This window comes from Pimephales promelas, chromosome 7 (genome assembly GCF_988280905.1).
Source record: "Pimephales promelas chromosome 7, fPimPro1.hap1.1, whole genome shotgun sequence".
Classification (NCBI taxonomy): domain Eukaryota; kingdom Metazoa; phylum Chordata; class Actinopteri; order Cypriniformes; family Leuciscidae; genus Pimephales; species Pimephales promelas.
The window spans coordinates 24,780,766-24,792,978 of record NC_142775.1 but is presented as its reverse complement, the minus strand read 5'-3'; the positions used below and the strand labels follow the sequence as shown (position 1 = coordinate 24,792,978).

The following is a 12,213-nucleotide window of genomic DNA, read 5'->3' as shown; positions in this document are numbered from 1 at the left end:
TCTGGACAAACATACGCACTCGGTCTGCGTGGAATGTGGACATACGATAAACAAATAAATAATTAAACACTTAAAGTATCTATAAAGCTATAAGGCATTACGGAAATATTATTAATCTTAAAACATAATCGATGGATGCTGCATATGGATTATGGATGCGTTGCGACACAATGACAAAAACAGAAATTTTTCGCACTCACAGTTGATTATTTTGCCAAAGTGTTCTACATATTAAGAAAAATACAAGGACTCTTGAGATATAACTTAAATATCTTAATGTAGGCAACAAGATACTATTTCTAGAAAAAAGCTTTATTCTAATAATAATAATAAATTTTAGCTTTTCTAGGTAGCCTAAATATTGTGCCATAATAATACAAACAAATCCAGCATTTTGCAAACAAACTCGATCTACTTTTCAGAGGAAAACTTGACTTAAAACAAAACTTGACTCGATCTGCTTATTTGCAAAAAAAAAAAAAAAAAAACAACAACAAAAAACAAAACAAACAAACAAAAACAAGTACAAAGGCCAGTCTGAGAGAAAATGTAGTGGAACACAAATGTAACACATATGCATTGTATAAATAAATTAGACTATACAATTTCACATATAAATACAAACCATCCTACAAACTGCATTTAAAGGGATAGTTCACCCAAAAATGAAAATTCTATCATCATTTACTCACCCTCAAGTTGCTCCAAACCTCTCTGTGTTTATTTGTTCTGCTGTACACAAAGGAAGATATTTGGAAGAATGTTTTAATCAAACAGATCTCAATCCCCATTGACTACCATATATGTATTTTTTCCTACTAATAGTCACCTATGGAAGTCAATGGGGATTGAGATCTGTTTGATTAAAACATTCTTCCAAAAATCTTCCTTTGTGTTCACAACCTTCACACGTTACACGTCTGTGCAGTGATCATTCCATCACTCAATCAAAGGTAATTTCAACAATTGATTCGAAATCAACATTTGATTTGAATCAACTTGAATACAATGGGTGTATGATCATGTAATTAATCGTGTCTTTAAGTTGACCTGTAGTTTCGTCAATCAAAGCCACCAGCTTATTACTGCTCGATTATCTGAAAAAAAAAACCTTGTCTGCTTTACATAATTTAACTACCTTCACCTTGGAGTTAATCCTAGTCCGTAGTTAAGCAGCTAGCTCGCTAACAGAAAGCTACTAGAAAGACCTGGAACTACAGGACTCACATTGAAAATACTCATTTGTTACCCGCCAGGCAACCATGGTAGTCACGTGACTGCAGTCTGAATAAGAGAGAGTGGCAACATGAATAAGAGTATAAATAAGAGAGAGTGGCAACAGCCTTGGCCAACCCTGGCCACCAATGGTCTCTATCATAGATATCTATATAAAGGCTATATGTCGTCCACACTGCTGGCCAATGGAGGTCGACGTCTGCACCTGGCGGCCATCTTGTCACAGGCAGCTCGCTCACTCGTAACATTGTGTTAATGGTACATGTACTATTTCAATGACCATAACTTGCTCAATTTTCTACCGATTTTCAAACGGTTTGTTTTGTTATAAACATCAGAGATGTAGTTATGACACTGCATACTTATGAATAAAAAGTGTATAAATAAATAATCATCCAGATAATTATAGCCACGTTAATAACGTTTCTAAGAAACCAAACCGTTTGTAAATCCGTCAAGATTTCAATGAGATACGAGTATTTGTGTTCGTGCTGACCACTCATCTTACATCAGCTTGTCTGTGACAAGATGGCCGCTGGTGATGACGATGGAAACTCCGCCGTAACACTTCTAGGCTTTATCTATATGGTCTCTATGATCAATAGGCTTACGATGCTTTTGGGAAAAGTAGCCCATGGTAAGATTATTTCGTTTCTTTACTTTTAATGATGACAATTGTGTGTTAAGCGTCTGCGACTTACTTTCACTTTGATTTGCGATAGTTTTATTGTAATGGTTCTATTATTTCACAATGTTGAACAATGTGGTGAAACATTTTGGGCGAATATCAATTTCCTGTAGTGCAGAATCTGTTTGTGGAATTTTAAAAGCTTAACTGGCAATTCGGAAACCTCACATTTCAGAAAAAAATCTAGTCCTCTAACTTGCTTGAATACAGACTTTGGAATATGATACCACATTGAGTTAGGTTGTGCTAAATACATTTTAATCCAATTCAGTTTTAGTACTCCAACCATTGATTCAAATTAAGAGGCTTTTAGACCTCCATTTTTATAATCTTTAATCATCAGAGTTTCATCTGTTTTTTTTAATATAATGAGTTTTGTTTTTCCATATAAAATTAGACAAAATTGAGTTTACCTTTTTTATCAGTTAAGGAGAAACATAAACAAAAATGTGCGTCGGAATTAGATGCATGGTCAAAAGCGTCATGACGCCCTAGGATGAGAATACATTGGAATACTCCAAAGCAGATCTAAACTGATTTACCCATGTTACTCTCTTTATGTTTCTCCTTATCTGATAAAAAAGGTAAACTCTATTTTGTCAAGAGTTTCTCTTTCCTTTTAAGTTTGGTAAGATTTAAACCTGTATTTTTTATTTATTCCTTGCAACCCCTCTAGAATAGTTAATTAGTGTTGTTTTGTTTGTTGTTATTGTATGTAATATATACACACATGGACATGGACATTTAGGATGAATATATTTTTGGAAAAGTGTATATTTGCAATTGGCATTTGATTGAAGCTAAAAGCTCTGCCATATGTTGCTTTTTTTTACATTTTTGTAAAAATGTTACACCGAACAAGTCATTTTCCTTTGCAAAGCAGATTGAGTTTGTTTGCAAAATGCTGGATTTGTTTGTTTGATTATGGCATAAAATTAACTCCATAAACCTACCGAAAGCTCTTTACATATGGAAGGGGAAATCTCCTCAACCACCACTATCTACATGGAGTAGATCGCCCTCTCATGGTGTTAAGGGGGATTAGTTCACCTCAAAATGAAAATTTCCTGATTCACTCACTCACTCCGAATGCCATCCAAGATGTTCATGCCTTTCTTTCTTCGGTGGAAAAGATTTTTTGAGGAAAACATTTCAGGATTTTTCGTGGGCTTTGACGTGCTTCAAACGGCTCTGTACGATCCCAGCTGAGGAATAGGGTCTTATTTAGCGAAACGATTTTTTACACTATGTATTTTTACATTAAGCAAAACTTAATGTAAAACAAAGCAACACAAAGAAGTATATTTAAAACAAGATTTCTTAGTGGTTTTGAAAATATTACTATAAATTACAGCAACACCTCCCCCCTTTGCCTTTCAGACAAGGTTTATGTTTATAACAGCAATCTTGTGTGGTTGACTTATTTAAAGTAATGCAATCGTTGGGTTTTAGCCAGGTTTCTGTCAAACACCTCAGATTATAATCTGAGATCTTATCATTAACTATGAGTGATTTTGAAATAAGGGATTGGCATATTCAGCAACCCAAGCTTTCATTTGCTCCTCTATTATATCTGTTTTTTTATTTGTTGAACATCAATTGAATTTTTAACCAGAGGTTTTTTGGATTTCCAAATTCTGGGAACAGACACAGTCTCTATATGGCGATATCTAAGTGAAAGAGGCTCTATGTGATGCGATTAATCTGACTTTAGTGACGTGAGGCCGCTAGTCGGTCGGTTTAGCCCGTCTGTCTGCTTCCTGACCTGAGCCCCACATTGTCATGTTTTACAACCAGGCAACAACAACCAAAACCTCTCAATGCGCCCTTGCGGACTCGCGCTGAGGGCCCTATAAGGGCCATATAGGTCTGCAAGTCCATAAGTCCGGAGAGAGCCATTTGGGACTGGGCCGAGAAGTTGTTTCGAGAGGAGAGCGAAGGGTAACGTATTTGATTAAAGGATAGAAAATTTGATTTCGTGATGACTTTAAGCAAATGGCTCTGAACAGTGGTTCAATGTCAACATTGTGACAACGCTGTACCAACCTTCACCACACAACGTAGTTATAGCAATCTTTGGCCATGTTGTTAAAACTTTGTTAGAAGATTGGGTTGACGTTGTGCCAACGTTCTGTGTTTTTTGGGTAGCTACTGCTCACTGCACCTTACAAAATACAAACATAAATGTGTTCTGAGAAATGAAGGAGACTTGACAAAAGATATTAATTGGAGGACAAACAAGAAAAATATTTCTTAATTAAATAATTATGCAAAAATATCAAATGAGCTTTAACTACATATTTATAGAAATTAGAACTAAATAAGAATTCATAGCATACACATAACACTGCCATTCAAACAATAAAATTGTATTGTAAAGCTAGGGTGAATTGCCCTAACATGGGGCATTTTTGGCATTTCAGACTTTTTTGACATATTGCAATGTGTAGACAAAACATTAAATACACACACCCAATACCATTTTAAAATTCCCAGAATGTGTCCTAATCAAATCAAAAGAGATAATTCAGATTACACATTCATAAAAGAAATGATAGTCTCAGACGACTTACACTAAGACCTATCTAATGTGGGACACTGAAAAGTCTATGATATAAGGCCACAATCACCTTGATCCATGTAGAATAGGAAAATCTTCTTAAGTTAGTAATTCTCTTGGTTATGGATGGATGAAACATGGACTGTTGAACAACATTAAGCACTATTATATAGGCCTATGTAACAGAAAACAGTTAAATGCAGTCAGAATTTCTGACTATTCTCTAGTTAATTTTACTTAACAAGTACATACTAACTATCACAACAGGCATAGCCTGGGGATATTTGAAAATATAAAATCTGGAAACTTGCAAAAAAAACAAAAAAAAAAAAAAAAAAAAAAAAAACCAAGATTGATCAAACTTCAGGCTAGATTCAACCTTTACTCAGAATTCCACAACACTAAAAGCCTGTAAATAACCATTTTTGTCCCACAAACCATGCCCCACCACACATTTTTGACTGACAGAAGTATGGTCCCACATTTGGCTAATCATACTGTCCCATTTTGCAACACCACATTTCTTAAAGTGGGACACTAGGAAATTTGGTAACATAGTTTATACATACAAAGTTATAATTTTTTTTTTTTCAATGAACAAACATTTCATAAGCACATTAGACCAAACATTTGCTATGTCACTGACCTTTGGGTGGTCTTCACACAAGGTGTTTCTCGTTTGCTGATTACTTTACCCTCATACTGTATATGATGACATTTTACCACTTTAGGGCAATTCACCCTAATTACACTAAAATATCAGTCTATATACTGTATGACAGGTGAAATAGGTGAAACAGGTGAAAAAAAAAACCCTCTCTAAAAATATCACATTTCACACTGTGAAATGTAAGGAAGTCGGCTTTGTCAGAATACTTAATTTATAACGCTAAAAAAGCCTTCAGAAGTAATCTGTTTTTATTTGCCAAAAGGTCTGGTTCTAGTCGAAGTACCCTTCAGGTTCCAGAAGAAGATACTGCTGTAGTGGCTTTGGCACAGGGAGACTGGGAATGAGTGAGTAGCAATTTTTCCCAAACTGTTTCCTCAGCGCAGACCGACACAGATGCTGTAAACTACGTGGTCTATACTCCAGAGCAAAAAGAGACTCATAAAAGGGTTGGTGAAGCTAAAAAAGAATTATATGAATATTAATGTATTAATATTTATCCATTTTGCTTCATTATGGTACAATAATGCAAACATGCATTGACTAATTCCAAAGATTTGATTTTTTTTAAGCTTTTAGCCTGGTTTTGCTACACATTATTTGAAATAATTATGCTATAAATCATGTTTACACAAGTATGCATTCAAAGATCCTGGTGAAATACGAGACTCACATGAAAGATATCCTCAGGTATGGCCTCCACCCATTTGTAGGTTACAGGAACAAATGTGTATGAGTTAAACAGGATTTCCACAGTTTTAGGTGCCCCTGCACAGGCTGTCAATACCTTAAAACAAAACAAAACATTACATTTTAAAAACTGATCATATCAAAAAGATTGAAAATGCATGAGACATCAGGAAATTAAAAGACTTGAATTCAGTAGTAAGAAAATGTTATGTAATGAAATAAGAAGGTTTTTTTTTTTTTGTCGAGTATTGAAATATGCCATTATTTAATGTTATTAGTGATAACCTTCAGCAGTGCTTGTGGCCAGACTTTAATGGAGCCGCGATTTAACAAGGTCTGAACAACCATGTGAGGTTCCCATTTTTGCCGAACCACAGAGCACTGTAGAACTCTAGATAGCGGTGAACATCCGTTGTAGTCAATGGCATTGATATCAGCCCCATGATTCAAAAGAAGGTCCACCATCTTATGCTGAACATTGTGGGCTGCCTTGTGTAGAGGACTGCGGCGCTCTTTATCAGCTAAATTAATGTTTGCTCCATAGGCCAGGAGGAGATGACAGAGCTCGAGGTATCGTTCATCTTCGCTGTTGGCTGTCGTTTCTGGTGCGACTCCACACACCACCCCCAGTGGTGTTTCACCTGAAGAGCTGCTATGGTTTACACAGGTTCCAAAACGTAGGTACAGCTGCGCATGGTGGGGCAGACCATGTCTAGCTGCCACATGCAATGGCGTTTCTTCCTCTTCCTCACTGGGAACGTTCACCTTGGCGCCATATCTCACCAAGGCTTTTGCACAACTACAATAAAAATGTACAGTAAATGCTCAATATGAGAGAATACAAACACTGCAGCTTGAACTGATTTTTTCTAAAATGTATTATAGATGGGCCTACTTTTTTAATAATCCAGCTTGCACTGCAAAAACAATGTGTAACTATTTTCGGGGGGAAGAACCTGCATATTTGGCACTAAAGATAAAATATTACTAATATGGGTTTCATTTAAATTATTACTGTAAAACAACATAATGTGACTATATTCATACTTCTTGTTTAATTTAGTAGCTACAGTATATATTTTACTATTGCATTTGAATTATAGTCGTGATAATGATAAAAATAAGGCGTATTAATACTAAGTATGTATAATTTTCAAATGATGATAGCCTACCGTAGTGATTGTGGTGTTGTGCAGAGATGTAAGGCAGTCAGTCCCTCCTCTGTAATCTGGTTAGGATTAGCTCCATGTTCCAGCAGCAGCTCTACACATTCAGTGTTGACGTTTACACAGGCCTCATGAAGTGCCGCTTTTCCTCCCGCGAGAAGGTTGGGGTGTGCGCCATGCTCCAGTAAATACTGTAGACATTCGGTGAAACCTTGTGCAGCAGCAATACACAGTGGGCTTGTCAGTTCTCTTTTGTACTCCAAAGACCAAAGACCTGAAATGGGAAGTATTACCAGACAGTCACAACTGTGATATGTTTTTTTAACCCTTAAAGGTGCTATATGTATTTTTTTGCGGTCTCTATCGGTGATGTTTCTTTTGCAGTTTTTACAAAAGTGATCTTGCGCGTGCTCGGCCACACTGAGACTTAACACACCGGAGAAAGCATCACATAGCATGCTGAAAACTCATGTAAACTCCCACTCAACTTTACAATAATAGGACACTTTTATCAGCTTGACATTGAACTAATGCTCCATGCCCGTACCATGATAACGTTACATTTGTGGTGTTATCTAGCATAAGGAATTACAACTATTCATGTATCTTTCACAATCAGCAATGTCAACATGGGTGAATGTATAACATGATAACGGAGACGGTTAGTGAACTAGACTGAACAATTTCAGTGTAACAGTAAGATCGTAGGAAGTAACATTACTGCACTGAAAGTGTCTGGAAATGTGTGTGAACGATATGATAGTAGTGGGATGAATGACGTTAGACAGTAGATCTAGTACATAAAAATAATTTTATTTTATTATCCTGGAACAGTCTTTTGTCATTTCATGTCTCATAGGCCTATATGTTGTAATTTACCTGTTACAGTTTACCATTATTTATTTCAGCATATCTGAAAACTTGTAATTTATCAAATTAAAAATAGCAGAGGTCTCTCCATAATTCAAACGCTCTGCCGATGTTGATGCCGATGTTGCTTTGGTGACCCGGGATGTTATTCACTACCTTCATCCTTGTTAATTAAAAGTTGCCTTTATGCTATCTTAGTATTCCTCAATCAATTCATTATAAAACAAACAAACAAAAAATAAAAATAAAATAATTATTATACTAGAATTATAATTTTTTTCAGCACAATGATAATTCAATCTTTGATGACTGAATAAGAATTATTCCACAAGGTAGCAATATTTGATACACAATGATGAAGTGAGTTACAGCAGGCAAAAACAAAGCAAAAAAAAAAACCAGATAATTAAAACTTGAAATGGCTCAGCGATTTACTGCAGAGCAAGTACTGAACACAATTAAATATTAATGTCACTGTCACTCGATGGATCTGGTAAAGAAGCTGTCAACGATCAAAATATTGATTTTAAAGATCGTAAATGAGTCAGATGCTGAATGTGAAATTGACACATTCTCTGATAAGGAAGATGGTATAAAACATCTGCTGAAACTGAACCCTTCCAAGCTCCAAAAGTTAACAACATTAGCTTTATTTTATTCTTCTTATTGTTACTCTAATATCAGGAGGGTTTTATATTATTGTGACAAGTTGAGATCCATCTGTGTTAGAGATAGCTCTGGGTATCGCTGAATCTCACAGAAAACAAGACAAAATGTTACAATTAAAACTTATTAAATGTGAATATTAAATGGAATATTACATTTTAAAATATATTAAAATAATCAAATAAATGCAGCCTTGGTGAGTTAAAAAAAATAAAAATCTTACTGGCACTTTTGACAAAGCAGTAAATTATATTACAGAAAAGATTGTACTCTAAACAAGTAAACAAAATAGGCCTAATGGTTACTTCCATTGAATTGCTAAAAATATATCTTGAGAGTAATAATGAATAATAAGATAGAATTAATTAAATGAAAGTATTAAGAGTAGGAATAGTAAAGTCTTAAAATAATAGATTTTAAAATACTCAAAATGTAATAGAGAAATAATACATCTAAAACAAATCTGAAAGAAATGCTCCACAGTATAAAATGTTTAATCTTTGTTTTATACAACAACATTTTCAAAATACCTAGTTTCCATCCCACAAATGACTGTTTTTACCTGAGGGTCCAAATGTGGTTTCTGTCTGAGATTTCCACTCGAGTTCCTCCCGGCTCACATTGTAAAACACATCAACATCAATATAGTTCCTTTTAAGGAGGGTTCGAAGCCCTCTGGAGTCTCCCTTCACTACCGCTCTATAGAGCCACAAGGAACGTAAATGAGCTCTTTCCCAATGATCTTGTCCTAACTCACAGTTATCATCCAGCAGAGCCTGCCATCCATTCAGCTGCACGGTTGAACAGAGGTTCTCAAAGCACATAGTTCTTAGCATCTCCCCTAACTTTTCAAATGGCTCATGCTTTCAAGGACTTGAGTTTATATAGTGCTAGTCATGTTTTCCTATGGCTTCAAGCACTTTTTGCCTTTATTTTTAGTAAGCCATTGTTCTCCATCAGTTGGTCATCATAGCTTACTGGCGCCATTTTTAGTTGTTGATGTATGAGATATGCTAAATCCTTTGAGCTGCAAACATCCATGTCCATTTGTAGACTTGTTTTATTTGAATAATAGACCCGTCTTTCAGGGACATTTAAAACATGCTCTGTTAAATGGATCAAATTTTATGCGACTTCCATGTAGCCTGTGCTGAAAAGTGTCTATAGCGTAACAGGTTAGATATTTATAGTAGAAGCAGAGTTTAATTGCAATGGCATAATCTCTGGGTTGTATGAGATCATTGATTTTGAGGGCACACCAGGAAAATCTTTACTGGAATCTGCAGAATGAGTAATAGGAGTGTTGCATGGAGACCAACCCAAACAATAACTGGGATCAGGGCTCTCGAGTATTGATCTGTGCATGACATTCATATGCACAGAAGATTACCCCAATCCCTTAGCAATCCAGTGTCAACTCCACACAGATTCCTTACCTCAGTAATGTGCCATCTGCCCACAGAATGCCATGAGTTAAGAGCTTTCTAAGTGATAAAAGACTTGTAGAGCGTGGCAAGTTTAGTCTATTTTAAAAGACACAAGCTTTGTTATCCTTGCATGAAAAGCTTCAATATGTCAGTGTGTCTCATGTAGGAAGCCTGTCTCATCAAGAGTGAGTGTAGGGAATGTGAGGGGAGTTTACTAGCAGACGCGCTGCCCGAAGTCGAAGCCTGGATTACAGGATTACTTGAATATGTCATATATATATATATATATATATATATATATATATATATATATACAGTTGTTGTCAAAAAATTGTTAAATCTGGTTATTGGTCAGTAGACTGTCAAATTTAATTGGTAATTCATTATTTTCTCACCCTCATGCCATTACAAACCCATAAGACTTTAGTTCATCTTTGGAACACAAATTAAGATATTTTTTTTTAATGAAATTATCAACCAAGTATGGTTGAGCTTCTGTTTATTTGTGATATGCTCAAAATATATGCGATGAGCAATGTTTATATGCAAATAAAGGCATAAATGAATCCTGTTCATCATATAAAACAATCTTGTCTCTTTAGAAGACTTGGATTTAATTAAGTTTAACAAAGTTAAACCATGATTAAAATTTCGAATGACAAAAGAACAATGACACATTTTCCTTTTTGGGTGAACTATCCCTTTAATGCATTAGTTTATTTAGAATATGATTTATACATGTGATGTCAGAATGAGACTACAAACTGGTTCTCAAAACAATGTTGTTCACTGAAAAAAAAAAAAAAAAAAAGCCAGCACTTTCTAGTGAACTACATTGATTTGCTGCACCCACTAGTCCTGCGCAGACAAAATAAACACTAAACCTATTTAAGCTATTTAAAAAGCCAGTTAATTGCTCCAGCATACCTGAATCCAATTCTGGGAACCAGTTTCCAAACTTCTGGTTGGTGTTGTTCACAACAGATGCACAACATATGCTGCCTTTCAGCAGAATATTGAAACTCAAGACCATGACTGATATGATTTTCATTGAATTTTTCTATTTTGATCAACATAAGTCCTCTCTGAAACATTACAAATGCATAATAATATTTTATATCTTTGTCTTATTCATCAAATCTGACTCACCCTGCTTCTGAGCAGTCCACAGCAGTTCATCACTCTGAAACTCTAACACTTTGTTCAGTTGCTCTGGATCAGAGAATCCATATTGCATGTCCCTCCAGTGGTGAGTTAACAGGTCATCGAGAACAGGGGGACAAATGAAGTCCAACCCTGGTTTTTTATGACCTTTGGTCTTTTCTAAAGACGACCGCCTTCTCTCTGTCAAGAACGTGGCCTTTCGACTCACAGCGCCTTGGGAGAGCATGGCTAATATTGACAACCCTTTCCACTTCTTACCTGTCCTGTTATGTCTATTTATATTATCACTGTTGCTCTATCCTGTATTTTTAGTACAAATGACATGTGATCAGTGCAGGGCAATTGCATGTCAAGGATGCCTTGATTATTTTTTTCACCAACAACACAGAGGCTGAGTTCGATAAATATGCCAGATGCACAGCTGAGTGGAAAGCATTGCTGGTGATATCACCACTACACAAGAATAGACTCCAACTCTCCGTTTCAACAAATCATGAGGTGTGACAGCATTGTTCTCCAATCAGACTGGCCACACAGCTGCCCAGAATCTGATCCACACAGGTGCTTTACCATGTGACCTTAATTCCAAAAGTGCCCTGAGCTGTCAACTGTAATTCAGTGATAAGTGAAAGGGCATCAGTTTCTCCTTGATGAAAATTCATTAGTTTATTTAGCATTAAAGGGATACTCCACTTTTTCGGAAATATGCCGATTTTACAACTCCCAGAGTTAAAAAGTTGAGTTTCAGCGTTTTCAAATGCATTCCGTCGATTTTCTGATATTTAGAAGAATATCAGTATACTATAGAAGTCAATGAGACCAGAAACTCTCTGGTTACTGACATTCTTCTAAATATCAGAAAATCGGCTGAATGGATTCGAAAACGGTAAAACTCAACTGTTTAACTCTTGGGGAAAATTATATTTCCAAAAAAAGTGGAGTATCCCTTTAAGTGCTGATTACTTGAATTAAGTCAAAACATTTTTCTAACATTTGGCTTTAAGGTTTTGATTGCTTTTATAGGCAGTTCTTATGCAGTTGTGTAGGTGCATGTGAAAGTATTCATTAGCTGACCTCAC

At 35.7% G+C, this 12,213-nt stretch overlaps 1 protein-coding gene and 1 long non-coding RNA gene across 3 annotated transcripts; one reads left to right on the top strand and one right to left on the bottom strand.

The window, feature by feature from the left end:
- Window positions 1–1,700: 1,700 nt before the first annotated feature.
- LOC148978351 (uncharacterized) lies at window positions 1,701–6,526 on the top strand. Its single transcript, XR_016169293.1, has 4 exons — window positions 1,701–1,873; window positions 3,722–3,865; window positions 5,417–5,498; window positions 6,386–6,526. It is a non-coding gene; the product is annotated as an uncharacterized LOC148978351 (long non-coding RNA).
- asb18 (ankyrin repeat and SOCS box containing 18) lies at window positions 5,332–11,360 on the bottom strand. 2 transcript variants are annotated; one of them, XM_089133253.1, is made up of 6 exons: window positions 11,120–11,360; window positions 10,898–10,909; window positions 7,014–7,281; window positions 6,127–6,640; window positions 5,825–5,938; window positions 5,332–5,610 (listed from the first exon to the last, which is right to left on the bottom strand). In XM_089133253.1, exons 1-6 carry the CDS (start codon window positions 11,358–11,360, stop codon window positions 5,425–5,427), a joined length of 1,335 nt encoding a protein of 444 aa, XP_088989379.1. In that variant the 3' UTR covers window positions 5,332–5,424. The 2 variants fall into 2 exon arrangements, with proteins under 2 accessions (XP_088989379.1, XP_039511300.2); XM_039655366.2 differs by lacking the exons at window positions 10,898–10,909; window positions 11,120–11,360 and adding an exon at window positions 9,106–10,190.
- Between the last annotated feature and the right edge of the window lie 853 nt (window positions 11,361–12,213).

What these genes read in the sequence shown, in the direction of transcription:
- asb18 (XM_039655366.2), bottom strand. Translation starts at nt 9,379, where the DNA reads ATGCTAAGAACTATGTGCTTTGAGAACCTCTGTTCAACCGTGCAGCTG. An exon ending in AACCACATTTGGACCCTCAG is followed by an intron (nt 7,282 to 9,105) that starts GTAAAAACAGTC and finishes TTCCCATTTCAG; the next exon opens with GTCTTTGGTCTTTGGAGTAC. An exon ending in TACCTGAGGATATCTTTCAT is followed by an intron (nt 5,611 to 5,824) that starts GTGAGTCTCGTA and finishes ATTCTTTTTTAG; the next exon opens with CTTCACCAACCCTTTTATGA.